The sequence below is a fragment of the Colletotrichum navitas genome, assembly GCF_030913465.1.
Source record: "Colletotrichum navitas strain CBS 125086 chromosome Unknown LY79scaffold_16, whole genome shotgun sequence".
Classification (NCBI taxonomy): domain Eukaryota; kingdom Fungi; phylum Ascomycota; class Sordariomycetes; order Glomerellales; family Glomerellaceae; genus Colletotrichum; species Colletotrichum navitas.
The window spans coordinates 149,974-176,060 of record NW_026850562.1 but is presented as its reverse complement, the minus strand read 5'-3'; the positions used below and the strand labels follow the sequence as shown (position 1 = coordinate 176,060).

Sequence of the window (26,087 nt, the reverse complement as noted above, 5' to 3'; positions counted from 1 at the left end):
CCCCCGCCCCCTGTCTATTTGCTGAAATGCAATGACTTGATGGAAAAGGAAATGCTCGGCTACTCTCTTCATTTGCTCTCGCCAGCAGTGCTGTCGGGGACAACCTTGGACAGTGCAGGAGAGGCAGCAGTCGAAGGAGGAGAAGCCGGATTTTCGCTGTCCAGGTTGGCGAGCGCACTGTACTCGTTGTTAGCAGCTTGACCTTTGGCAATGCGTGAGCCAGAAGAGTTTACCTGAAGGCGTTGGTGTGTTGGGTGGTGGGCGGCGTTCCGGTGCGGGATGAAGCTCCAGAATCCTCACCAGGTCGGCCGAGGGAGCCGCCAGGTCCAAGTCTGCGACCGCTGTTGCTGCGCGAGCTGAACATGGAGGTGGGGCCAAGAGAGATGTTGCCACTGGCAGTCCTGCCGGTAGAGCCCTTCAGGCGGCGCAGGTCATCCATACCGACCTGGTTGGACTGGGCCTGCATGTAGCCGGACGAGAAGTTGCGAGAATCGCCGCGGCCCATGTTGGGGCGGCCACCGGGTCCGCGCTGGCTGCCGCCACGCTGGTTCTCCTGTGCCTTCTGCAGAGCGGCTGCCTCAGCCTGTCATATCTGTTAGCATGGAACTTGCTGGTGGGAAGTGTGGAATGGCATACCTCTGCGCGTATCTCATCGAGGGTCTTGGGTCCCTTGTTAGCTTCCTTGGAAGCCCAGCCTTTCTTACGGAGGTCGACGACATCCAAAAGCATGAACTTCAATCTGCTGGCAAGCTCGGGCATATCCATCATCTGCTGGATACGGTCGAAGTAGACGTTCATCAAGGCCTTACCCTTGTCAGAAGCGTCAAGGTTGGAACCGATGGTTCTCAGCAACTTGGACAGCGACTCTATCTCAGCCTCGTCGGGAACGCCCTCGTAGTCGACAAGCTTGCGAACACATTCGTGCATAATGCGCTCCGTGAGCATGCCGAGCTTGTAGAGCTCACCAATGAATTGGACGAGACCAAGACCACGACGCTTGGCGGCAGCGGCAATGTAATACTCGTCGGAGAGCATGGCAGCCTCTGATGACTGGGGCTTGCCTTCGTCAGCATCCTCAGGCTTGGTAGGCAGGTTGACCTTCCAGCCACGCTCGAATTCCTCCTGGCAGCGGTTGAGCAGGTACTTGCGGAACAAGGCGCCACCGCTGACAACAACGCCGTTCTTGTCTTTGATATTCTCGTCGCGAATCCCAGGGCTCATAGTGTCAAGCATGCGCTTGCAGAACTTGGCGTACATGGACGCCCAGTGAGCCTCGTCGGTAGCCTTTTCGAAGGTGAGCTGAATGACCTGGCGGAGGGTGCGGCCATCGGATTCGTCCTTGGACTGGCCGGCAATGGCGAGGATCTGGTCGGCAATCTTGTCGAACTTCTCCGGGGTCATCTTGTTGAGAGCAGCCTTGACCTTGCGCTGGACCATCTCGGGATCCATGTGGTCGGAGCCAGGCGTAGGGCCCGAAGTGTTGCTCTTGCCGATGCTGGTAGGCTTCCAGCCAGTAGCGGAAACCGTGATAGGCTTGAGCTCCATGCCCGCAGTAAGGGGCATGGTCTTGGCCGCCTGCGCCTCCTTGGGGTTGTAATCGTTGCGTCTGCTGCCACCACCTCCTCTGGCGGAACGGGTTCTGGGAGAGTTGGGTCCCACGTTGGAGGAGGAGGGTGTCCGCACCATCTGGGGACCGGGGAACGAACGGAAAGTGCCCATGTTGCCGACAGGGCCTCCTCCTGAGCCCATAGCAGCGTTGGCCATGGCGAATCGCTCGGCAGAGGTGGTGCCTCGGACGTTGTTAGACGGAGCTCGGAAACTACCAATGGCGTTTGCGGGTGCAGTGGTGCCGCGCTGGGAACCGCCGCGACCGGAACCGGCGCGGGGAGTAGATGCTGAGCGAGAACCATCGTTGTCGCCAATTAGCGACTTGACCTGCTGGTGGAACTCAGTGGAGGGCTGCTCAGTAAAGACCTTCTGGAACTGCAGCAGGAACTGAGCGTCGTACTTGAAGGTCTTGCCCTTCTTGGCAACCGCGGCGTTCAAGGCCGGGTTGGGAGAGCTAATACCAGAGGGGTACAAGTCCTGGTTCATGACGGTCAAGAAACGAGCAGACTTCAAAGACTGGAGAGCAGCACTGGGCTGAGGCGCCTCGACAGGCTTGGTGTTGAGAGGAGCCAGGTTGAGGGGAGACGGCTTGGCGCCGCGTTTCTCAGTGGGAGTGGCCCTGGGTGCAGAAGCCTCGGTAGGAGTAGAGGCCTTGGAATCGCCGATGCTGAGGTTGGAAAGCTTATCGGCGACATCACCAACCTTGACGGGCTCATCTGCGCCGGCCTTGGTCTTTGCGAGAAGCTCGGCGACGGAGGCCCCAGCGGCCTCGGCGCGCTTTCTCTCCTTCTCCTCTTCGAGACGCTCCATCTCACGCTCGGCCTCGCGGAGCTTGCGGTCTGCCTCGGCGGCATTGGTGGCCTTGTTAGCCTCGTCAGCCTTCTTCTGTGCCTCCTTCTCGAGTGCCTTCTTCGCGTTGTATTCGGCAGCCTCCTTCTCACGACGTGCGTCTTCCTCCTCCATCTCGCGGATCATACGCTCCATTTCGTCTTCCTCGGTAGCGGCGGGCTCAGCAGGCGTCTCGGTCGCCTTCTTCTCGGCCTCCTCCTTTGCTTTTGCCTCAGCAGCCGCCTTCTCTTCCTCGGCAGCCTTGGCCTTGGCCTTTTCTTCTTCGTCGGCCTTGCGCTTGGCCTCCGCCTCTTCTTCAGCCTTGCGAGCCTCTTCCTTGGCTTTCTCTTCAGCCTCAGCCTTAGCCTTGGCCTCCGCCTCAGCCTTGGCTTCAGCAGCCTTCTTCTCCTCTTCAACGGCCTTGGCCTTAGCGTCAGCCTCCTCCTTTGCCTTGTCCTCTCCGCCCTTGGCCTGCTGGATTTTGGCTCTCAGCTCATCCTGGATCTCTTGACGAGTCTTGGGAGTTGCCTGGCTGTCGGCGCGGGCATGGGAGGGCGTGGCCGACTTGGGGGGAGGAGTGGGGGTGGAGGTTACAATCGGAGGAGTCTTGGACTGCTGAATGCTAGGGGCAGGCGAAGAAGGAGTCTTGATGCTCTTGAAGTCGACAGCTTCACCAGCAGCGTTCTTGATGACAATGGCAGCGCTCTTTTTGGGGCGAACAAAGTTACCAGAAGACGAAGCCACGATGGGGGTCTTGACTTGAGCATTCTGGGGCTGGGGGGTGCCAGAGACAACGACGGGCTGACTCGGCTGGCCAGTGCTGGAAGAAGGCCGCTCAGAGTGAGATGAGGTACGCGACATGGCGGCCGGCGCGGGTTGGTGATAAGGAGGAGGCACGAAGCCAGGCTGGAAAGCCGGGGGTCCACCAGGAGGGGAAGGCATGTATCCCATCTGGTTGTAGTACATGGGTCGGCCGAACTGGTCGTACTGAGTCGGTTGGGGAGGGTAGCCGTACTGCTGCTTTGCGTTTGTTAGCAATCTCTCATAGTAATCGCTCTGTGGAGAAAGATCAGTTTGAGGGGCTGAGGGAAGAGAAGAAGTTGACAACTCGTTCGACGACACATGGCCCCGCTCGACAAGGTTTGGGTTACCCAAGTCTGGGTGGTAACTCAGACTCGGCCTGTCGGAGGCGACCCAAATCTGCTCTGCGTGCTCACTGAAGCGCCGATGCTTGTTGTCAAAAGGTATGCCATGCGAAGAATCCGCGTATCGAGACTTGTGGGGAAACTTCTCCAAATGCTGATACTGGTTCTTCTTCTTCTTGCTTTTGGAATACGGCACGAACGGAGGGGCCAAAGTCGACGGAATGAAAGGATCTTGAAAGGGAGGGGGATGTACTTGTGGTTGCGCCATATTGGGAGGCGGATAATGGTACTGAGGAGGAGTAGCCATGGGCATCGGGTGCATCTGCGCCGGAGGCATATTCGGGGTCCCCGGCTGGGACTGTGCCAGAGCAGGGCTCCGGGCCGGCTGAGGTGAGTTGGGGTAGGGCTGCATCGGTCTTCCAGGGTGGAAGGCAGGCGGCATGCCGCCACGGCCCTGACCGTTGCGGTATTGTTGGTTAGGGGGAAATCCCATGTTGGCGTTGTAAGGGGGCTGGTGGGGGTTGAAACCACGACCACGGCCGCCCTGAGGCTGGAAACCTTGACGGTTGGGACCTTGGTTGGGCCCAGCAGCATCGCTGTGCTGAGAAACACCGGATTCCCGACGAATGTGCGATCCCGGCTGCGCAGGCAGAGCGGCTTGGGTCTGAGGAGTAGAGGCTTGTCTCATGTGGCGCTGCAAAGAGTGGAGGTCAGCGTCGGGCTCACGAGCACGGTGTCCGGGCATGTTGACGTGGCTGGTACTTACATCGCCATCGCTTCCGAGACTGCCAAACGTCATGGCGTTAGACGGAGCCATACCGGAGGGGGGGCGGCCGCCGCTGGCAGAGGGCTGAGGGATAGGAGAGGGAGAGTGCGCGGGAGAAGGCACGCGCTGGTTGTTGGATCCGGGAATGGGGATCGGAGCAGCCGTGGTCTGGGGAGTGCTGTGCGCGACGGCGGGAGAGTTGTAGCCGAACTGGATGCCGGGCTTGGAACCACCGACAGGGCCGCCGTTTGGAGCGAAGCTGTTAGGACCGTTGGCACTAAGAGTGACGGAGCTCTTGCGGGCGTGATCGGGTGCGTTTCCGTTCATGTTGTTGTTGTTGTTGTTGTTGGAAGAGCCGTGAGCGACTGCTGGGGCAGCGGGCACGGCAGGAGTGATGGATTGACGACCATTTACTGGTGATGGAGCAGACGGCTTTGCATTTTGCGCAGAGGAGCCACCGACCACCACAGGTGGGTTGGATCCAGTCGCAATCAGCGGCGTGGAGGCTTGCTTCTTGTTCGCACCGGCAGCGGAAGCATATGAAGGAGCCGAAGTCGCAGCGGAGGTGTTGGGCGCCGGGTTGGACTGAGGGCTGGCAGTCGAAGTCATATGTGAAATCTCGTCGTAGCGCGTGTCGTGAGAAGAATAACGTTTGATGAAGGAACCGTGTCGGATGATGTACGGTGTTGCGAAAAGAGGTCGACAAAAAAGTGGTCGAACTGTCGCAACTAGAACAATCGCTCGGGTACCGAATCTCAGATTCGACGAGGGGGTACGTGACAGATCGCAGAAATTCAAGAATGAATGACTGGGTCAATAACTCGAAGCCGAAGAAGAGAAAAATCCCGAGACAGAATGGATCAGATCGGTCGGAGAATCGATTCGGTCCAAAGACGGTGGTTGGAGGGATTTTTTTTCTGTTATTGCGGAGGGGAAGTGGTCGTGGATTCCTCGACGGAAGCAACGAAATATCGCTAGGCGACGGCGGGTGGAGAGCGCAGAGAGGAGGGGGCAAGGTCTGTCGGCCTTCGCAACGGTCTATGGAAGAAACCAAATAAAGGTGTTCCTGTGACCGGCGGGTATTACAGAGGAGGTGAGAGTTGTCTTCTGAATGGGAAAATACAGAAGAAACTGTTAACGTAGAAAGGGTCTCTGGTGAGAAATTATCCACCTGGACCAGTTTCGGTGTTTGTGGTGGGAAAGATTTGGAAGGAGAAACTACCAAAAAAATTTTGGAGGAGGAGATAATATGGCGTGGAACCTTGACTGGGTGAGCGCAGTGTGCGGCGGTGCGTGTGCGGGTGCGAGTAGGAGGGAAGACCCAGGGAAGAAAAAAAAGGTACATTGGTAAAAGTACCTCGTCATAAGCCCGCGCTGCGCCCACACTCATCACTGGCCCCGACAGGAGATAATTCACTCCAACCCACACACACGTAAAACCAATCATTCACCCATTAGTTTACTTCTATCCCGTCCCAGTAGCAAAGGAGACTTTCTCATTCACTGCCCTGTTCCATCATCGAATACCGGAGACAAGAAGAAGAGGAGGTAGGGGAAAAGAAAAACACTGTGCCCCAGACCCCGTCTGCCGGTTACAGAGGGGGGCCACCGTCTTACCTCTACACCCTACCGCGCTCATTCACTGTACTACCCAGCAACACGCGCGCCCCCAGCCCGTTCCTTTTAGCGGACATGACAGTGCGTTGTCGGCCGAAGCACTCGCTTATCAGCACGGTATCTGACCCTCATTCACCACACACAACCGACTGTGTGGGTTGGCAAAAGGTGAATAATGTATATCCATCCGTGTCCTCCCTCAGGTGGTCTCTCTCTCTCTCTCTCTCTACCTTGATGAGGAAAACGTTTGACTGAGCCATGGCATTGCATTGCCTTTGTTTTGAGTTGCGTCGGCCAAGGTAGCTTCCAATTATTCTAGGGCCAGGCACTCAGCCACATATTCCCAACGCCCTGTTGGGCATGGAACAGCCAGCGGAAACACACAAAAGATGGTACAAACAAAGCCCAGCTTGACATTCTTCCCGATTTGGGGTGTCAATAATGTGTCATGTCATGGGTTCGAAAGAAGGCCATCCTACGGCAAGGCGACCCGGTGCTCTAGCAAGGCAATTTCCAGCAGGTCCATCTCGCCGCCCTGGCCAACCCTAGAGAGGACCAGAGGACGTTGACATGCTGCCTAATCCGGGCTCTGTGGGTGGACAAGCGAGAAATAGAGACTGGTTATCGATACACGTAGCTGGGTGTGCCAGGCCAGGACTCGGATTTGCTCGCATGCCTTTCTTTACCCAATTTCTGACTGACCCGGCCCGGACTCAGCGCATTGTGTACCGCCTTAGCTTCAGGTACATGGCCATACATGGCAAAGAAAGGAAGAAAAAGGGCACGCACCACGTCCATTCCAGGTTATCACCTCGGGTTGTCTGTCTTCGGTCTCGGGCTGGTAACGACGCGAAATGTCCATGCAGAGGGCAAAGTGGTAGCAGATTGGTTTGGGGTATCCACAGAAAGGCTGGAGGAAGGACAGACCCTTGCTCCTATTTCCATACGGGGCAGCAAACTCCAGGACCCTTTTTTCCGCAGCAATGTGGTGGGTGTTTTATTTTTTCCTTCTTTTTTCTCCTTTCTCTTCGCTTGCTTCGTGTTCGTCGCCTCCGTCAGTTGTCTGTCCTCGACTGGACTTGCCATATATGGCACCCATGCATATTCCCATGGTGCGTTGTGAAACTAAATATGGTCGTCAGTGTCGCGTCGCCCTAGGTCTTTTCTCTGGTTGTCTGGGTGCTTTAGGAAGGCTCCTTTCCGGTACACTACATCGGCAGGCTGTGTGGACGTGCGAATTTACATACAACCGGGTGGGTCGACGGGTCAACTAGGTACGTCTTCCTTACGCACTTTTGGCAGTCGAGAGTCTTCCATGTCTTGCACACCAGGTTGGCAGATATCGAAGTCATCAGTCGCCACCCCTAACAAGCAACGGTTGGTCCGGAAGCGGCTCTTTCTTTTCCTCAGCCAAGCCTCGACTCCTTATCCGGGATTCATCCCGAGGTGATAGAGTTGAGTTTACGCTGCATGATGGCTCCTAGGGCTTCCCCCATCCCCGAACTCGCGCCAGCATTTCCCTCGGTCGCAGGTGCATTACGGACACATATTTCGCGGACTGCCTTCCTAGCTAACCGACACTCACACTCACACTCACACTCACAAGCAGTCTCTGCGTCACTACGCCATCTAGTACTGCAACATGCAGCTCTGGCGTCTTTCGTATCGCCAGGCACGTGTATGGGTCATCATTATCCTGCAGCTTTAAAGAGAGACACACATCCTGCAATAGTGGCCATGACTATTGAAGGTTCTACCGTCTCCCAAAGATGGCGCATCCGCGCACGGGCCAGCAAACCCCGTAGCGAATCTGAGAAACAGTAACACCACAGCCCGGGGGAGGGGACTCCTGATGGGCCGGGACGGAAAAGAAGGAGGAAAGGACGAGAAGGAGAGAAAAAATCTAATTCATTCCGTACATCGGTTTCAAACATCTGACCCTGGTTATCGACAAGGAGTATCCGTAAAAAGCTAACGCTTGACAAGGGCCTCCTAAAACACCCCTACCCTGCCCGAGCTCGTATCCCTGCAGTTGCCCGGCGTCACGGAGAGGCTGACACGTGCGTCTGATTATTGTTAATATTGTTATTATTATTATTATTATTTAAAAAAAAAATCCCCTAACCCCTTCCTATGCAGTATATACGCCGTACTGGAAAAGTTTGGACTTCAGACACACGCAATGCGACCTTATCAGTCACTTCAAGGCGAAAGAAAAGAACAGGCAAGTGCGGACACCTCTCGCGAATGGTTGCGTGCTGCCATATCAGAGGATAAATTGTAGGTGTTCGTGTGCATGTCGACCGTGTTTCCTCCCTCTCGCTCACTGAGCACACCACCAACAGTGGATTAATTTGAAATCTGGTTTGTCTGCTCCGGAGTCCTTGGGTGTGACAGTATTGTTTGTAGGGTAGCATTTCTCAACAGAGTTGCCACCTCGCGAATCAGTACTGAAAATCCAACACACCCTCTTCCGAGAGCCCGGCCAACATCCAGTCTCTCTGCCTCCCGGCGACATCGCCTCTGGGTCGCCGCCGCCAAGTCCCGATGGGACGGGTTACGTAGCAGGAGGTGCGAATCAGCAGCCAGTTGCTACCCATGGCGGAGAATGAGTGCCGAATTAATTGGCCTCAGTGAAGCTACTCAAGTGAAGCCTGCCTTGTTCTGATACTCGTTCCGTTCAGGCCTGCCTGCATTCAGTCACTCTGACCAGTCCTCGGTCATTCGATGCCACCCTGACCGGTGTGGGAACCCCGGGACCAACCGTCTGATAGGCCGGCGAGCCTTTTCCATCAATCACCCATCGCACGCGTCGACGCGTCGGGGCAAGGGGCCGAGGTGGGATTACTAGGAATATCATCTGTGGTTCTCGAAATGCCATCGCCCCGTTATCACCTGGGACCTGGTTGTCCTCCCCGGGCCCCTCATCACAATGACAAACAAGGTCCTCGGCACCCTGTGAGTCCAGACGACATGCACTCATGTTTCCCTTCACTCGAATAGGGATTGCCTACCGCTAAAGTGCGAAATCGCCCGGGTGGGGGGTATTGATACTTGAAAGAAAGGGAAGGAAAAGCTAAAAATTCGCCTATGGGCAAACAGGAGCGCCACGATTTGGGAAAGCCCATGAGATGAGCGATTCACCACACAAAAAGATTGTGCGAATTAACCTGGTAGTAAAACATTCCATCATTTAATTGATTGCATGGCGGAGCGTGGTCTGGCGTGGCGCGACTGGGGGGATTGTCGCGTCGCATCCGTACGCCTGAATTTACCCGTGCCTGTCTCTCTCCAATATCACAAGCCCTTGTACAATATTTCTTGGGTCTTACTCTCACACTTGCGTATCGGTATGATGGGCTCTTGTGTCCACTAATGAGCTGGAAACTTGCACGCGTCAGACGCGTCGTTCTCCAGTAACGGTCTGGCAACGAACGATCCGGGGCTATATCGAGTTCAAAAGGAGGCCGGCCGTAATCTAGTCCAGCTAGTTCCGATACTCAATGGCAAGTATGGAGCTGTCTCTGCAAGTGCCCATGGACCACTGGACACGACACACACAACACCAAGTGCAATCTCCTTTCATCACGGCATACCTCGATACCTATTCATTCGCCCACCCTTTCTTCCCCCATCCTCGCGCTAACAGGCGGGAGCATTATTGTTGGGCGTGGAGGGCGGATGGACCAGCGAAGACTTCCTAGGAAAAAAACACACATACGTGTGTGTGTGTACCTAATAAAACATCACACGTCGATGTTGGGCCTCCTTCACTGATTCCATCGTGGCATTTGTCGTCGCTGCCACGCCATCCATCCAGACTTTGCCGTTCCCTCCCCTCTTCTGGTTGCCTGTGCTGACACAATGCTAAACAAGATCCCAACACCCTGGCGCCCACCCCCCCCTTCTGTCGCCCACGCACCCTGTATCATGACACGCAGACCTCCTGCCGGCTGACTCTTGCGGTTGACTCATTCCATCAGTATCCAAACATGCAAAGCGTCCATTCGCCCGACTCTGGCTACGCGAAGTCGCTTTTCACAGGCAGTCATTGTGCGTACCTACGATACCAAGCAGTCACAGCCAAACAAAGCGAAACAAATTCGCCAAGAAACACCTTCGGGCTTGAACATGCATGACCTATTCTCCGTTTGCCACTCGGCCTTAAACTCAGCTTGTGCCATTGCTGCCTATTGTCATTGCCGTAGCGCCGCCCTCGATTTTGCTGAGAATCTTCCTTCTTACCTGCTCCCCCGGCCCGCGCGGCATGCTCGCCATGGCCCAAAGCTTTACTCTGCAGCAACCAGTGCTGCATCGCTGTCGTCACCGTACATGATTTGCGAATCCCTGCTGCCGGGTAGGATACGGGGCTCCCTTGGGCTTCTTCGGCTTCCTCTTAGTCTTCCTTCCTTCGATCCTGCTACTACCGCAACTCCTACACTACACGCGCACTAACGCACCCAAAAGCCGCCTCGTGGATAGCGCAGTGCATGAACTCCGTTCCCTTGACGCTGCCATGCACACACAGTATGTCGGACTTGTCATCATAGCTAAAGCCAACGAGGAAGGGGACAGGAAAGTCAGTTCTTGCTGTGCACCTAGCTCCTGGGCTTATCCCACCCACCCCTCCTCCGTTTTTTTTTTTTTTTTTTTTAGAGAGCAAGACGCCGGAACCATTCAACCGTCGTCCTTTCAACGTCAGACATTCCACACATTATTCTAGAATGGTTGCCTGATAGTTTTCGTTTCCTCGAACTCTCGGAGCAGTGCACGGGCTCGAGGTAGTCACTTGGGATATTTCGACAGAGGACATGCTAATTAGTAGCCCATTGCAGCAAGTGGTGGGTACAGCTCAGCGACGTCGATATCTTGCCAGTCCGGTCCTGCATATATGGGCATCTGGACATTATTGTTTCCTCGATTTCCTCGTCATCCCAGATCCCTAGATGCTGTAAAAAGCCAACCGGGATTGCTGTCCCACAGGTTTGCCCCCACTCAAGTCAAGTTCTGCGTCTCGTTACAACCAACAGGCGTTCATTATGGCCTCGCCTGCCACGGCGTTCTTCACTCCTCCCCTTCGACAAGAGGCTCTACCTCAACGTCGCCCCCGTCCTCTTCGACCTCTTCTACGTCTTCCAGCGGGGTCTCTTGCACCTCCATCTTACCATGGTCGGGTATCGCGCTCTCCGCTTGCAACTGGTTGACCTTGGTCTTGGTCATCTCGAATACGTACTGCCCCAGATGCTCCACTCCCTCCATGCACGCTTCTCCTGGCACTTCTGCATTGACGTCGCCAGTCAACAGTCTTTCCGTAGGGTAGAGCTCGCCGGTGACAAGCATAAGTTTATCGGGGCGGGACAGAAGCAGCTCAAACGCTTGCCGCAGCTCGTAGCATGCCTCGAAGATCTCGCGACGGCCGAGGATGTACAGTCCGAGACGAGCACGAGAGAGCGCAACCGTCATGCGACGAATGTCACGTAGATATCCGACCCTTGATGTGCGAGTCAACGACAAAATGATGTCTAGAGCGTTGGTTAGTCTGGCCATAACCATTTTCTAGGCCGGTGTGACACTTACAATCATTTTGTTCGCCCTGATACTTGTCCACAGTTGTCACAACCTTGGGCATTCCGAAAACCACTTTGTTAGCACATCTATGAGCTAAGACGTCCTTCACAAGGGCTCGCTGGCCAGCGTAAGTTGTCAATATGCTAATTTTCGAAGCCGGATAACCCAGCAGTCGCATGTACTGGTATACGGCCACCGCGTATTCGGCTTCTCCGAGATTCTGAATGAAGTGAGGGGTGGGTTCTGTCTCTCCGCGTCCCTTATAGTCTGGAACGTTGATGAACTGGTAGTCGTACTTGAAGCCTGCGTTTGCGGCGAGGTATTCACCTTCGGCCTCGACGTGCGGCAAGTTGCCTAGCTTGGGGTACCGCCACTGATAGAGGCTGGCGATGGACGGGCGGGCTCTGCCTTGCTGGTCGAGATTGATGGTTGGGACGCCGAGACGAACAAGTCGTGAGAAGAGCGACTGCTCAAGGTTTGCGTAGTGGCGAAATGCCATGCTCTGGATGACTGGAGAGTTCTGGAAGTGATCGCCACAGAGCACGACTCTTTGCAGACCCATCTGTCCCTTCTGCGGCTTTTGCATGGCCAAGGGGATGAAGTTCTCGATCTCGGTGATTTGAGCAGCTTCCTCCATGACCACGTTGTCGTAGTGGAACCCAAGAGATGCAATCTCCCCGCGTCTCATTGCCGCATGAGTGGACGTCATGGCAATGATGCGTGCTTCGTTAGTCAACAGATAGTTAGCTTTGTCCTTGTCCCGGCGCAAGATTTCAAACGGCATCGCGTCGGCCAATTCAGAGAATATCTTCGCAATATGCCGGTAACAGCCGTTGGCGATATCCAGTACAGTGTCCTTATCTGCCTCGGGCGGGAATAGTGGTTGCGGCGCATCTGAGAAGAACTGGTGGAAGGGGAATGCTCCGACAACATCAGTAGCCGTGGTATCATCTGCCTTGGTGATTTCCGTAAAATTCGTCCAGGCTGGTGCGATATAGACAGAGTTGAAGTAGCCGGCCGTCTCCGCAGAGTTGCCGTGAGCACCTGGCGCGCCAATGCTGGCGGCCAGGCGGTTCACCTCATGCAGGCATCGATCCCGGTTTTCCAGGAACGATTCAACGCGACCATGCTTGCTGAAGCTTCCTTCAGTGTACAACTCCTCTTCGCCATGTCCAAGACGAAGAAGATGGCGCGCGTCGATGTCCAGAGCTACAATCTTCGCAAACAACTGGTTCAGCGCTTGATTGCTGTGCGCTATCAGAAGCGTCTTTTGCTCGGGGAAATTGTGATAGATATTGTTGATGATCTGTGTTGCGACATCCGTCTTGCCCGTTCCGGGAGGTCCCACGATAACAGTCAGTCCTGGTTGAGTTCCCGATGTAATTGCCTCGATCTGCGCTGGAGTGAAGCGTATCTTATTCAGCTTTGGTGCGTCGACGGGGTACGGGCCTGCATTCGGTGGCTTGTAGGTCGATACCTTTACAGTCTCGACATCGGCCAGGAGAGCAGGCTCGACGCCTCGGCGTCGCTTCTTGGAAGGCTTTGATGGTGGCTCAACGGCTTGTCGTTCGGCGGTCTCCAGTACGTACGGCGGACCAAAGCTGCCAGAAACGTCATCTCTAGGTTCAACAACCTTGCCAGGCAAGCTTCCCGTAAGATGCTGCCAGTCCAGGAAGGTGTCGCGATAGTCGATTGATTTGATTCGGTTCGACAGCTGCTTGTAGGTTGCGCCGGCAGGGTCGCCATAGCCGAGGAAGACTTCGTGGAACCATGAAGCAATTGGCACTTCGGAAAGCGATAGACTGCGGATGGACTCCAAAACAGGCTTGAAGTTGTTCTCCCTCCCGCTGCGGCGCATGACAACATTGATCTGCTCGTAAGCTTCCGGGGGAGTTGAAGGTGAGCGCTCGACATCCGCGACATAGGTCCTGGGGTCTAGCCTCAACTGAAACCGCCGACGACTGTCGTAGTGACCTGAACCATCGCGAACCACTTTGCCCTTTTCGTCTGTAATCTGAATAATCTCGGCAGATCGAATGGACACGATACCAAGCTTCTCGGCTTCCGAATGTGCGCCATCTCCGTTAGTGATACTGTTGACGGCCGGTGCCTGGATAGCCAGGAGGAAGACAACGTCGTCTGGTCTCAGCGAGTCCCATTCGCGCCTGATGCCATCATTTAAGCGGCGAACGTCTATGGAGATCTCTGCTCGAACCAAAGATGGCTTGTCATCTCCCACACGCGGAGGGGCAACTTCGAGAATCGAAGGCTTCGAGGTTGGCAACGCCATCTTGGAGAAGCCCTGGAAAGCTGTCTCTCCTGGCCTACGACTCTCGGGCCGAAGACGTCGGATGGCCGATTCCACGTCTTTCCTGATACCGTAGAAGGCCTCCGCCCGGTACAAGACAAGAGATCTCCACAGAAAGTCTCCGACAGACAGATACTGTAAATTCAGCTTCGGCAATGCTAAGGGGTGAGATCCATCGTAGTCGTCTGTCCTCATCACGTTATTCTCGAACAAGGATTGCTCAGTAGGGGCCAGACTCATGTCGCGAGCCACCTCCTGGAATGTTTTCCGCCGTTCAAAGGTGGAGAGCAGCGTCTCGATGAGAAACTTCCTGTCAATTCTCACACCTACGGATTCAGGATACGCTGTTCGAAGACGAAGTAGTGTCGCCAGCTTCACAACCTCCTCGTCGGTAAGGGGCTCCAAGAGCCCAGAGAGCTCGTCCCGTTTGTCAATGGAACCGTAGTTTGAGAGCGCCAGGACTGTAAGCTTGTCCTTAAAGTGCTTCAGAGACGTCTTCTGGAGCCTTGACAGGTTCGCACAATGTCTGTCGTACGCTTCAGTACGGCTCAGCTGTGCGCCCGTCTGGTCGTCGATCGTGAAGAATGTGTAGTGCCGCAGAAGCGCATTCAGATCGCGCAGGAGAGTATTTTCTTCATCATTAAGCATAGGGGATAGACGCATGGCAGGCAGCACATGGAGATCGAGAAGGAGAGTGTTGACATATCTCCGGGTTGGGAGCTGGCTCTGCAAGTCCGTCAAGAATTCAACTAAACGCTCGCAATAGAGAACTTGATCTAGCCCAAGTCAGTACGTGTTGGCTCTCTCTGTACAATGGAAGTTTTATTACCTGGTTCGGCATTTTCTGTGTATATCAGACTTAAGAAATGCAAGATCAAGGTATACAACCAAGATCGGTCAAACCGCAGCTTTGCCTTTGTGGCGTCGTCGGCAGCATCGTATCTCTTTCCTGCAGCTCGCCAAGCCTTTCTCACATGCGCGTGCTGTTCAAGCTTCTCCTCGCGCAGTTCCTCCGTTGAAAGGTTGTGCCATATCGAAATGGAGACCAGCGGCGCACATTCCTTCCTCACAATCGCACAGTCCAGGCTCTGGAAGGCTGATATCAGGAATGACAGCAGGTGTGTCCGAATTGTGTGCGACAGAGTTGGATCAAGCGTCATGGACAAAACTCGGCGAAACAAACTCGAAAACTCGTCCGGGCGGTCCTCGAATATACTCCATGCCTCGAGTTGCTCGCGCCGCTTCGCATTCACCAGTAACACCACCAGCAAGACATGGTGGTTGGAAGAGTCGTCGATATAGCCAGGCCAAAGGTAGCTGCGAGAGAACCCAGTTAGCAGAGTACTGAGTATTCGCATTGGACAACCAAGCATACCTCTCCAGAGTTTGCAGACTTTCCAAGGTCAGAATGGACTTATACGGAAATCCATCGCGCTCTAAAACATCCCAGATCTCCTGTTTCAAAACGTCGTTCTTGACTTTGACCTTGACCGCCCTCTTGCTTCTAGTTGTCTTGAGCCAGTGCTTCTTTGCCAGCTGAGCGAAGGCACCCTCTCCCTCGATGTCGGCAACGGTTGGGCGATCGCCGGTAGCCTTCGCTTGGGATCGAGTGGACGGCGTAGCTTGAGCCTCACTGCTCTTCTTCTGTCTCTTAGCCGTGGGCATACTGGGCACTCTAGTTCGGGACGGTTTTTGGCACCAATGTTCGCGATCTCATGCTGGGGAGGGGAAAAGGCAGGCCTGGTGTGGTTTCTCTTGCTAGAGTCGATGCGCAGGCGCGCAATTGTTGACTGACGAAATCCTGTGAGATTGGAACCTCTAAAAATTTCAGCCTTGCATTTCGGGCAATCGCAGATCCAGATTCTGTCTCTAGGTTCCCGTACGCGACGACGCGACCATCCCCTCTCCACTATGGTAGCCCGCTATTGGACGGCCTACAGGTACTTCAGTGTTCCAGCAGCGCCGTGGAGCTCAGTAGCACGTCGGCCCCTGCTAGCGGGCTCTATAAGCCTAGCTTGCCGACAACCTTCAAGAACGACCCGTTTGCTGCGATACGTATCTCCATTTACCTGAAGCTTGAGTAGGCTGATTCTTTCAACCTCTGGCCTGCCGCATTACCAACATTGCGAACCCGACGCTCAAAGAACTTCGAACTCTCAATTCCCGAGCGCAAGCGAAGCACCACATTGTGTCGACATCATCTGCTCATGGCATATCGGGCCAGGCCCTTCCCGCTTCAACCTAACTAAGCGCAACCACCTCGACTCATCCCGAGATGCCGGCCGCCGTCACGTCTCCGCGCCACCAGGTGCCTGGAGTTGTCGCAGTTACCGAACTTCTCGGCGACCTCCTGTCACGCTCAATGGAAGTCAAGTCTGCGCCCACGATCGAGCCCGCGTTACAAAAGGCAGACTTCGGCAACCTGGACGAGCAACTTGGATGCGTTCTCACGACGCCGCAACAGGAAAATGGAGCCGGCGTTGCGATACTGAATAAGGCGCAACAGTTCGCAACCATCGAGACTGCTGTACGGAACATGTTCAGCAACTTGATTGTACGTCGAACCCACCGATCATGGCCGAACCTCAACTGATAAACAACCCGCAACTTTAGGCCACCACACCCATCGAATCCCCGAATTTCGTCAAGGTCTGGAACCTGTTCGACCTCCTGACCATTCTCTCCGACGATGAAAAGTGCGACCCGGCTCTGCTTTTCTGGTTGGTGGAGGAGCTCCTAGATAGCCAGACCATCGCCGGGTGCCGCAAGATCTTCGACTTCCTCGAATCAAGGCGGGAAAGGATTACCGTCAAACACTTCAAACAGAAGCAGTTGGTCATTCTGCGCAGCTGCAACGAGCTGCTACGACGCTTATCTCGTGCTGAGGATACAGCCTTCTGCGGCAGGGTCTTCATCTTCATGTTTCAGAGCTTCCCCTTGGGCGACAAAAGCTCTGTCAACTTGCGTGGAGAATACCACGTCGAAAATGTTACCGTATTCGACGATTTTGGCGCGAAGACAGACGCAACGCCAGAGCACATGGATGTAGACGGCCAGAATGAGGTCAAGGAAGTTGACGCAAAGTCTCAGACGAAGGCAGTGTCGTTTGACGCGAAGAGGCCAGCACAGTCTGATCAGCCGCTTGATCCCGATGCACTATATCCGCAGTTCTGGTCGCTTCAAGAAACATTCAGCCAGCCCAAAAAATTGTTCGATCCTGCCCACTTGACGAGCTTCAAACGCGGACTAGAAGCAACCTTGACGTCTTTCCGGGTCATTCAGAACGAACAAGGTCAGCGACCACCCAAGGCAGTGGATGAGGCACAGCGGAACTTGAAGAGGAAACGAGAGGATGTGGAAGAGAGCGACCTAGCAAATTCTTATAACCCCAAATATCTTACGAGCCGCGATCTCTTCGAGCTTGAGGTAGGTGATGCCACACTCTACGGGATCGTCTTGACACTTACATTTGCAGATGAGCGATATCTCTTTCCGCAGACACATACTTGTTCAGGCGTTGATTATCATGGACTTTCTCCTATCACTGTCAAGCAAGACGAAGGAAAAGCTGGCCGGTAATGCCCAGAACAAATCGGTGATTTATCTTGGCCAGGTCTTGAGCGAAGAAGACGTAAGAAATCCTGCCCGTCAGACGAGGTGAATCAGCAAGACTAACAGCAGGTGGACAGACCAAGTGGGCCTCGGAAATGAAGAGAATGATTGTCGACAAGTATCTTAAACATGGCGTCGATGGCCCGTACTTCAGCCGTATGGTTGAGACGGTCCTCGCGAGAGACAAGAATTGGATTCGCTGGAAGTCCGAGAACTGCCCATCGATTGAGTTACCGGCCGTGTCTCCAGAGCTGTTTCTCGAGGCAAAGAAGGTCGCCCAACGTTCGACGACCAACAAGCGTTTAAGGGCCATGCCGATGGGCTCTCTACCACTTGGATTCTTGGAAGACGGCGATGACGAAATTGCCATGCAAAAGCTGAAGGCTGAAGAAAGGTACAGCTTGCCAGAGCTTGATGGCTTCAAGCGGAAGATCGCCGACGACGACTTCGAGATCGACATGCCAACAAACAACCAAACCAAGGCCGCCGCGGTTGAGAGCAAAGCCAGCAAAAGCTGGCGAGCCCTTCGGATAGCGAGCAAATCGAGATTGGCTCTCTTTGACAAAATCGATGACCCAGAAAAGATCGATGCCGTTTTCGAAGAGCCAGTCGATGTAGACGAAAGTGAGGTTGCTCCAGAGGAGGCAGTGAACAACGACAATATCCCAGAAGACAAACGGCCAATCATAGTTTCAGGACCGCCTGGAGTTGGCAAAGCGACGCTCTTCAACCTCCTCGCAGAGCGGCGTCCAGGCGCATTCACGCGTGTACCCCGGCATACCACAAGAACGCCACAAGAAGGCGAGGTCGACGGCAAGCACTTCCACTTCGTGGAGCCACAGGCCTTCAACATGTTAAGGGATGGCGATGCGTTGTTGGAATTTACTACTATCGACAAGGTAGACTATGGTACGAGTCGCAAGGCGGTAGAGGCAGTTGCCGAAGGCGGGAAGATCCCAGTTATGTATATGGACAGCGAGGTAAGATGCGGCGGGTTCTTCCACCACGGAAATGTTACTGACAAAGACACAGGCTATTCAGCAGGCGCGGGACCTTGGTTATTCGGTACGGAGCGTCCTCGTTCTGCCGCCAAGCACGGAGGTTTTGGAGGAACGCCTCAAGAAGGCAGAAAAAGGCGATGGCGTTGTGCAAGAAGCCCTCGCCAAAGCAGCTCATTATTTTGAGGCTGACTCAAAGCTGAAGGGGGGGTTCGATTTTGTTCTTACAAATGGAGATTTGGATACAAGTTTGAAGGCTCTCGAGGGATACATTTACGGCAACGCTGGGGTGGAGCTTACGAATGGCCAGCCGAAAGGCGAGACGGTCGAAGAAGCAGATGAGGCCATGGATGATGCGTCGGCCGAGGAACCAGAAGCACCACAGGAACCCCAGGTAAGCGAAGAGGCAGGGGAAGCAAATGAGGGCGAAGTGGTTGCTGAGCCGGCGGAATCGATGGAAGTAACACAGACCGGGGAGGCTGGTGAGACCAAGGAAGCTCAGGAGGCGTCTTAGTGGAGCTTTCGACCTAGCTACGGCCCAGGAGTCACTCACAGATGGACGCCGGCCCTCGGAGACTGCGTCACAGGGAGGCCCATCAGAGATTGATAGAGACGCGAGATACCCGGATATTATACTCCATCTCCACTTATGGAGACAATCAGAGACAATCAATCACACTCACAACTGCATCAACCACATTACCACTCGTCTTACTGCCCGAGGCGTCTGCCCGCCTGCCTGTTTCATGTGCAGGTCGATGAACACGGGCGGCGTGGCTTCTCGTTAGGTATGGCAGAACTACCCATACAACCCCGCCTACTGCAATGAACCGCTCAAGAAAACATGTTGACGTTGGGTATAAGAGACTTACACTACAACCATCCCAACCTCAGGAATAGGGCCTATACTTATATACACCTCCTTGGCTTCAAATACCGACAGCTCAAATGGAACCACGTCCTCTTCCTCCCGAACACCCCTCTACGGCCGCTGAGTGACGGCAAAGATATTGCCCAACATGCCCTTGAACGCAGGGTTCCTCCACCCCTTCCACTCGCGATCCATTGCTCCCCACGTCTCTTCGAAATCGACAACCTTGTTGCGCACGTAGTACGTCCCCTGAATCGCCCAGAGCGCCCAGTCCGCGTCGTTCCCCTCGAGGTAGCCAACTAAACAGGTCAGATACGCGTGATCCTCGGCCGAGAGGCCATCCTCCGACCCGCCCGACATGGCGACGCCGAACTCGGACATGAACAGCGGCCCCGTGTACCCCTTCCCCTGCTCTAACACGAATCCGAACAGGGCGCCGTACTCTGCCCTCTCGATGTTGCAGTCTCCAAAGTTGGGCGTCGTGACCGTGAAACTGTAGCTGTGCGCCTCCCACACGTTCTTCCCTTGCCAGGCGGCGGTGTCGAGGCTCCGCGTCCGGAGAGGTGTGAAGTCTGTCGCCGAGTTGAGGCCGCCGATGACAACGAGCACGTCCGGGTTCGCCTCGTGGACGGCCTTTGCGCCGCGCGCGACGTAGTCGTACCACTGGCCCGCAGCGAAGGGGATCTGAGTCCAGGTCGCGCGGAGCTCGTTCCGCAGGGAGATGGCAGCGACCCCCGGCCTGGTCTTGGCCCAGAGAGAGACCTGCCGCAGGCCCGCGAGCCACTCATCCGTGTCAAAGTAGCGCGAGTTGGCAGCCCAGTAGAAGCGCGCGTCCTTCCACCACCCGTTGCCGTCGTCGAGGTTACAGCACCACGAGGCCCTGCTGACGTGGTTATCGAGGATGGTCATGACGCCCCTGTCCCAGAGGGCGTCAATGACCCTCTCGAAGACGTCGCGCTGGGTAACGTCGGGGCCGGCCAGAAACGGATTCTTCTGCACGGCCTGGTCGTAGAGCCTCAGGAGGTCCGTCTCGGTGACGCCGGCGGCCCTGGAGCCGTTGACGAAAGAGTCGCGGACCCTGACCCCCGGGTTCAGGGCATGATCGGTCGAGTAGGTGAGGCGTACGCAGTTGAAGCCCTCCTGCTTGATCCAGTCGGCGAGGTACTCGATGGGTTGCTTGTGCAGGCCCTCGGGGAGATTGACTTCCATGTGCCCAGCCCAGTTGATGCAGCGGAGCTTGACGCGCTGGTTGGAGGAGTCGGTAATCCAGCGTGAAGTCGAAAAGAGCGGCAGCTGGGGCTTCTGGGCATGGACAGAGAGAAGGAGGGCACACACAGCCCAGACGCTACGAATGAGCCCCATGACGATGGACTTCTGATATAGGCGAAGTTGAATGGTGGTTGTTACCGTTTAGTCTATTTTTATATAAGCTGCCCAACTCTCGGGTTCCCTAGACGGTATGTTGGTGGAAGGAAGCTAGACGATCCTGTAAGTGCTGGGCGGTTTATCAACTTGGACAGCGGGAAGCGAGCAAGCTCAGTTCTAGTGAGCAAGAAGAAGCAGAACAGACGCGAGCGAAGTAACGAGGGTAGCGGGTGCATATCTCTCAGGCATCGACCATGTCACACCGTCATATATGGTGACCGGATCAGTCTGAGAAGTGTGTAAGTCAACCGAAATCCCACGAGGGCTGTCGTGCTGGGCAGCTGAGAACTTTTGAGACAAAGGACTAACAACACAGAAGACCACAACAGCTTCTCAAAAGGGTCACGGTTGATGGACGTGAAAAGGCATGGTGGCAATGAATTTACGATATAGTCACTCGAACTGCACGCGCCCAACGCCAACACGCGACCCTATGTTGTTGACCTGTCGAGCCCTCCACCGCTCATCTCACCTTGCCTCGGGTGGTCAACCAAACAAAAGGGAGTAGCAAGAATACCGTCTTCGCGACCGCCGCCACAGTTCCGCCGTCTTTCGTTTCACCCGCTTGGCGATACAACCCGACCTGTTAGAACTCGTCATGAACATGCAGAAACATCAGACGAAGAACGCTGATTCGACCGTAGCAAGCTTGAGCAGGGTCATGCCTCGCATGCAAAAGAAGCCCAGGGGTCCAGTGTAGCTCGACGCAACTAGCACACACTTTAAAGAGCGCAACGGCCTTTGCGCGGCGGCGTGCGTTCACCGGGTCTTCCTCGCTCTTGCCAAGAAGGCAGGGGCAGATATCTCTACCCCTTACTCTCCATCTATTGGCCACATGGCCGTTATGGCATGAGATTGGGTATCCAGGCTCAGGGACGGCATAGCCTTGGGGACCAAGAGCTGCATCCTACGAGGGGGCCATCTGGAGATGTGGTTGGAATAGGGGCAGCATTCTGTAGCGTCCTAACGTCCTAATGATCCGGCCAAGGTGAAGGGGGCGAGGTTGGTGTGGCCGGCCCGCCGTGTGATAGGACCATCCGAAAAAGAGGTCCGCGTCACCCGACCGAGCTAGCGCCCTGGGGGTGTGGCCTGAGCTATGTACGCCACTTTCATTCGCTGCAATCTCTCTGCTCACAAAGCTGTGTGTGTACCTATGTGTAGTTCCGGAGCTATGAGTGCTTGCTTCTCCCTCCCCATCTTGGAGGACTCCCGTGCCGTCTCTTGGAATCGAGTGTCGCCTTTGATTTCATTGGTTCAGCCGGCTTATGATTGTTGTCGATTGCAACCAAGCTTGTCTCGTCTTGTTGGATCCAGATCATTGGGCGATGGTTAGAAATTATAGTCATTTCGTCGCATTTCTTGGCGTTGGACCAAACTAATACGCAAAACTGCCTTCGGCTGGTCAACACCACAAGACTTGATTTCACACAGTGGCCACAAGAACTGTCAGTAGGTGTTTTGAAATGGTAATTCGTATTCATCATTACTCGTAATCTGCCTCTCTTCGAGACCTTCGGCAGCCCCAGTCTGCCGAAATACCATACCAGGGTATGCTACCATGTCAAATGCGCATGTAATCAGTTAGGTACCAAAGAATGCACAGCTAGGTAAGCCCGTGATCCCTCAACTCTTTGACTATAGCTACAGCTGGGTGGCTCTCCCCGCAGCAAGGCAAGCGTGTTTTAACAGGCTCCGCAAAGTCCTATGTATGTATCGTTGCATCATGCGTCGTGAACAAAGAAAACAAGGTGCTATGGCAAAACTCCCGCTCGATATTTAAAAAGCAATTCCGTGGGTTGCCAGGTGTATGCAGCTTCATGCTGCAGGTGTGGGTTGGTTTCCTCCTACGGTTCCCCGCGCTTCGAGCTCTCGTCGCTTGGCAAATAAGCTCTTGAATGCGCCGAGGCAGTGGATCAGAGACTCTTCGTCGTGGGCGCAGAATCGATAGCTCTTCTCCTCCGTGATAAGTTGGAGACAATGCTTTTTGGTTTTGCTGACTGGATCAATGTCAACCACGTTGACAATTGCCGACATGGGCCTGATGAACTGCGCTGTGTACTCGGACTCATCCTTGTAGAGGATGAAGTTTCGTGGTCTCAGGACACCCCACAGGTTCTTCCATTGTTTCACGCCGCCTTTACTCTTGAGAAACCAGAGCCAGCCCTGCCAGATGACGCGATCCGGGTCCTGCTCGATGTTCAGGCCGCTGACCTGGCTTGTGTTACGGCCCAGGCCTGGCCGGCCCTGTGATCCCACATCCGGCGATTGTACCGCCAAGTCTTCGATTGACATCCCCTGTATCCGCTGAATATCATTGTCAGAGAAGTCGGAGTGTGACGCGAGCTCATTGCCGGAATAACCAGCGGTATCCGCCATCTGGGATGGACGTCGATGTGTTGACCCAACAAAGCGTGGCACCGGGGGTTCAAGCGGTTCTGGAGAGCTTGACGCCAATCTCTCGGGTTTGTTCGTCTCTCCGACTGGACCAGAGCTGCCAATCGCCATATATGACTGGCGCCTCCCTGTTGGACTTGCGAGGAGCAGCTCCTCATGCTCCTCCTCGATCCGAGCATGGTTCCTAATCAACTCGACCCATTCCTCGGCATCGTGGCTGCTGCTAGCCTGAAGGTGGTAGTTCCTCGCTGGCGAGAACAGCCCGAACACGTTCTTTTTCTTGTTCTTGGGGTCCTTGAGCAAAGCGACAGCCGTCAGGTCGGCTAGGTACAGCTTATGTCGCAGCTTGTCCTCCTTGTCGGTTCGGTAAATGGAAAGCGCATTGGGTCGCAGAACGAGGTAGATTGACTTCCAGGCCTGCACAACCGGTCAGCAACATTGTAAGGCGCAAGGGGGGTTGGGGGTTGGACAAACCTTCGTCTTCTGCGTGCGCTTCTGCAGGTAGCCGCTCTTCACGACGCGGTCGAACTCGAAGCTGCCATTCTGGTTAACGGGTGACGAGTAGGTATCGAGAGCTATACGGCTTCGTAATCTTGCATTGGCATCATTGGGTAGAGATATCGAGACCGGTGGTATGGTAACATCCAGGCCTGGTGCCGGATGCGGTGTGGGCAGCTGCAGCTGCGGCTGAGCCATCGTCATGGCGAGATCGATTCGAGTCAGGCCGTGGTGGATGTAAGTGAGATAGCAGTCGCGTGCAGTTGCGCATCAATGGCACTCCCATTCGGAGTTCCTCCAGACAAGCGAAGGGAAGACAGGCCAATCGGGCAGATGTGGTGGATGGTGTTGCTGACTATAGTGAGGAATTGAGGGAAAATGCGGCGGTGGGTGAGCAAACGAGTGAGGTGTACCTAGGAGGCAAGGTCCCCAGTATATCGGTATGGGCACAAAACAACAGAGGGTTTTCCCGCAAGGCACGGTCGGTTACCGGACGAGGCAGAAGTCGAGGTGGCTGGAAGTGGATATATCAAAGTGGAAGCCGTATGTCGGTGGCTTTATTATCATGCCCTTGCAGATTGTTGCAGTGTTGCTGGGCCTGACCGGGGACGTGTTTATGCTGCCCTCGCGAGGAGCCACAGAAAGAGAGTAAGAAGTGTGTTCAGATATCTGTGGGACCGGGGAAACGAATGTGCAAGGCGGGACGAGACAGATCGCGGGATGTTTGTGTGTCGAAGTGGAAAAGGGGGCAAAGAGGAGAAGTATACTATGTGACTCCTGCTCCCCTTTTTTTTAGGGGGTTTTTTTTTTCTTCCACGGATTGTGTAGATGTTCGAGAGGCTCGTGGTCAGGTATTTGACAATAGTGAAACTTGAGACGCCAAGAAAAGGAGCCGGATCATGGGTTTGGAGAGAGGAGAGAGAGGAAGTGATTGACGGCAAGGGGAACACGGCAATAATAGCTGGGCGTTTGAGACAGGGCAGAGTAGTATGCGAAGTCGACTACCTAGGTAGGCATGCAATAATGTTGACATGCGGTGAGAGTGGTCGGCGGTGGATGCGGTGCGTCAAATGAAATAAACCGAGTGACGCAGGGGAAGCTAAGGCGAAAGGGTGAAAGTTGTCGAAATTGAGATGCCGGAATGAGCCTCGCTTCTTCCAGGCTAGAGAGGTGTGGGAATAATGGGCCAAGGAGGCATGCTGGGATGCAAATGCGGTTGGTTCGAGGCTCGGCAGAAGAATACCGGTAGGAAAGAAAAAAGGCATAGGCGGGAGCGGGTGCGGAAGCGGCGGGAACGAGTGCGCAAATGTGAGGGACAACACAACCAGACAGCAAGCGTGACGATACAGAAGAGATTCTAATGGGCGGTGACCAAAGTCTACCCTGTCTCGACCCTAGAGGGAGGTGAGTTACGAATACCTTTGGTAGCTTCACCACCTAGAAGCAGCATATTGTTATTGCGTTGGTGCCAGAGTTAAGCTTTGAGAGGGGCGTTGATCGGCACAACGATGTCGCAGACAAAAAAAAGCAGGTTCGGCTTCCCTCCCCCTCTCCCGAAGCCTGGTGCTTGAGAGATCAGGATACACGCAGAAAGGACAAAATTAGGATGTGGGGCATTTTCAATATGCAATGTATTATAGTGGCGCTGGCATTGTCGATGAGATGAAGATGGTCCCAGGGACTGGCCTCTCCTTGGTGGTAGGTCTCGTGAGCCTGTCATCTCGATGTACCTCGTCTCGCTCTTCTTATCCCTGTGTTGTGAGTGTGAGTACACTAAAGCTCGTACGGGACCGCCGCGCCCACCGAGCGCTGCAGTGCGGACCACACTTCCAAGAACATACCAGAAAATAGAATAAACAAAGTACGATGTACTTAGGTACCTCTGATGGGGGGGTTTGCAGACTGGGCCACAGCTAGAACCAATTGGGTGCGGACTTCAGGCCAGCTCACCAGCTCAAATATGAGTGGTTGACAGCCACCGATTTTAGATGGAAGAGGAACCTTCATGATGACAGGCTTGGGAGACAGGGGAGGGGTGGTTGGTAGACATGGGCGCTAATGCAGCTTAGCATTTGGGAGTATTCGATAGAAGCTTTGCTCGCAGTCTTATCCGTACATTGAATTCCAAGGAACGTTTCACATCAGTTGGACTGCAGGACCGCCAGGTGTCCTTAGTTCCTGGGTCTTCCCTGGTCCAGCGCCTCACAGCTCGCAGCACATGGCCTATCATGTCTAGAGAGAGAGAGAGATTTACACCACCTCAGTAGTATGACAGGTACGGTAGGTAACTCAAAAGGAAGAAGAAGAAAAGGAAAAGGAAAAGTAGTTAGTGCACAATACATATCTCCAGTGGCGTGTCAAGAAGTGGGTAAAAGGCACCGAACGACTAGCACCGCCCCGTTTCACCCCCGAAGGCCGTTTGATCAAGTGGTTGGGATGCAACTCCCCT

The 26,087-nt window shown here is 54.7% G+C and overlaps 7 protein-coding genes across 7 annotated transcripts; 3 read left to right on the top strand and 4 right to left on the bottom strand.

Moving 5' to 3' along the window:
• Positions 1-68: 68 nt before the first annotated feature.
• Positions 69-4,956, bottom strand: LY79DRAFT_511215 (MIF4G domain-containing protein; the record flags this gene model as incomplete). The annotated part of the gene is made up of 4 exons (XM_060554237.1): positions 69-177; positions 234-583; positions 637-4,275; positions 4,348-4,956. The coding sequence occupies 4 exons, from the start codon at positions 4,954-4,956 to the stop codon at positions 69-71; spliced, it is 4,707 nt and encodes a 1,568-aa protein (XP_060416289.1).
• A 1,421-nt stretch (positions 4,957-6,377) lies between these two features.
• Positions 6,378-7,278, top strand: LY79DRAFT_107737 (uncharacterized protein). The gene has a single exon (XM_060550675.1). The coding sequence runs from the start codon at positions 6,535-6,537 to the stop codon at positions 7,120-7,122; it is 588 nt and encodes a 195-aa protein (XP_060416288.1). The 5' UTR covers positions 6,378-6,534; the 3' UTR covers positions 7,123-7,278.
• A 3,356-nt stretch (positions 7,279-10,634) lies between these two features.
• LY79DRAFT_107699 (intron-binding protein aquarius) lies at positions 10,635-15,676 on the bottom strand. Its single transcript, XM_060550674.1, has 4 exons — positions 15,216-15,676; positions 14,670-15,157; positions 11,542-14,616; positions 10,635-11,486 (listed from the first exon to the last, which is right to left on the bottom strand). The coding sequence occupies exons 1-4, from the start codon at positions 15,503-15,505 to the stop codon at positions 11,029-11,031; spliced, it is 4,311 nt and encodes a 1,436-aa protein (XP_060416287.1). The 5' UTR covers positions 15,506-15,676; the 3' UTR covers positions 10,635-11,028.
• An 88-nt stretch (positions 15,677-15,764) lies between these two features.
• LY79DRAFT_547147 (guanylate kinase) lies at positions 15,765-19,140 on the top strand. The gene is made up of 5 exons (XM_060557293.1): positions 15,765-16,394; positions 16,454-17,266; positions 17,316-17,471; positions 17,530-18,432; positions 18,485-19,140. The coding sequence occupies exons 1-5, from the start codon at positions 16,116-16,118 to the stop codon at positions 18,962-18,964; spliced, it is 2,631 nt and encodes an 876-aa protein (XP_060416286.1). The 5' UTR covers positions 15,765-16,115; the 3' UTR covers positions 18,965-19,140.
• A 292-nt stretch (positions 19,141-19,432) lies between these two features.
• Positions 19,433-20,683, bottom strand: LY79DRAFT_668048 (cellulase; the record flags this gene model as incomplete). Its single annotated transcript, XM_060563465.1, has 1 exon — positions 19,433-20,683. The coding sequence occupies one exon, from the start codon at positions 20,681-20,683 to the stop codon at positions 19,433-19,435; it is 1,251 nt and encodes a 416-aa protein (XP_060416285.1).
• Positions 20,684-22,561: 1,878 nt separating this feature from the next.
• On the bottom strand, positions 22,562-23,842 carry LY79DRAFT_511156 (PH domain-containing protein; the record flags this gene model as incomplete). Its single annotated transcript, XM_060554232.1, has 2 exons — positions 22,562-23,557; positions 23,615-23,842. 2 exons carry the CDS (start codon positions 23,840-23,842, stop codon positions 22,562-22,564), a joined length of 1,224 nt encoding a protein of 407 aa, XP_060416284.1.
• Positions 23,843-24,203: 361 nt separating this feature from the next.
• LY79DRAFT_578046 (uncharacterized protein) lies at positions 24,204-25,964 on the top strand (the record flags this gene model as incomplete). The annotated part of the gene is made up of 6 exons (XM_060559932.1): positions 24,204-24,286; positions 24,467-24,489; positions 24,600-24,647; positions 24,967-25,042; positions 25,279-25,402; positions 25,923-25,964. The coding sequence occupies 6 exons, from the start codon at positions 24,204-24,206 to the stop codon at positions 25,962-25,964; spliced, it is 396 nt and encodes a 131-aa protein (XP_060416283.1).
• Between the last annotated feature and the right edge of the window lie 123 nt (positions 25,965-26,087).

Excerpts from the sequence above, each read along its gene's own strand:
- LY79DRAFT_107737 (XM_060550675.1), top strand. The coding sequence starts at position 6,535 with ATGCTGCCTAATCCGGGCTCTGTGGGTGGACAAGCGAGAAATAGAGAC.
- LY79DRAFT_547147 (XM_060557293.1), top strand. The coding sequence starts at position 16,116 with ATGCCGGCCGCCGTCACGTCTCCGCGCCACCAGGTGCCTGGAGTTGTC. Across the intron at positions 16,395-16,453 it reads ACATGTTCAGCAACTTGATT|GCCACCACACCCATCGAATC; the intron begins GTACGTCGAACC and ends CCGCAACTTTAG. Across the intron at positions 18,433-18,484 it reads TTATGTATATGGACAGCGAG|GCTATTCAGCAGGCGCGGGA; the intron begins GTAAGATGCGGC and ends ACAAAGACACAG.
- LY79DRAFT_107699 (XM_060550674.1), bottom strand. The coding sequence starts at position 15,505 with ATGCCCACGGCTAAGAGACAGAAGAAGAGCAGTGAGGCTCAAGCTACG. Across the intron at positions 14,617-14,669 it reads CACAGAAAATGCCGAACCAG|ATCAAGTTCTCTATTGCGAG; the intron begins GTAATAAAACTT and ends GACTTGGGCTAG. Across the intron at positions 11,487-11,541 it reads TCAGGGCGAACAAAATGATT|ACATCATTTTGTCGTTGACT; the intron begins GTAAGTGTCACA and ends CCAACGCTCTAG.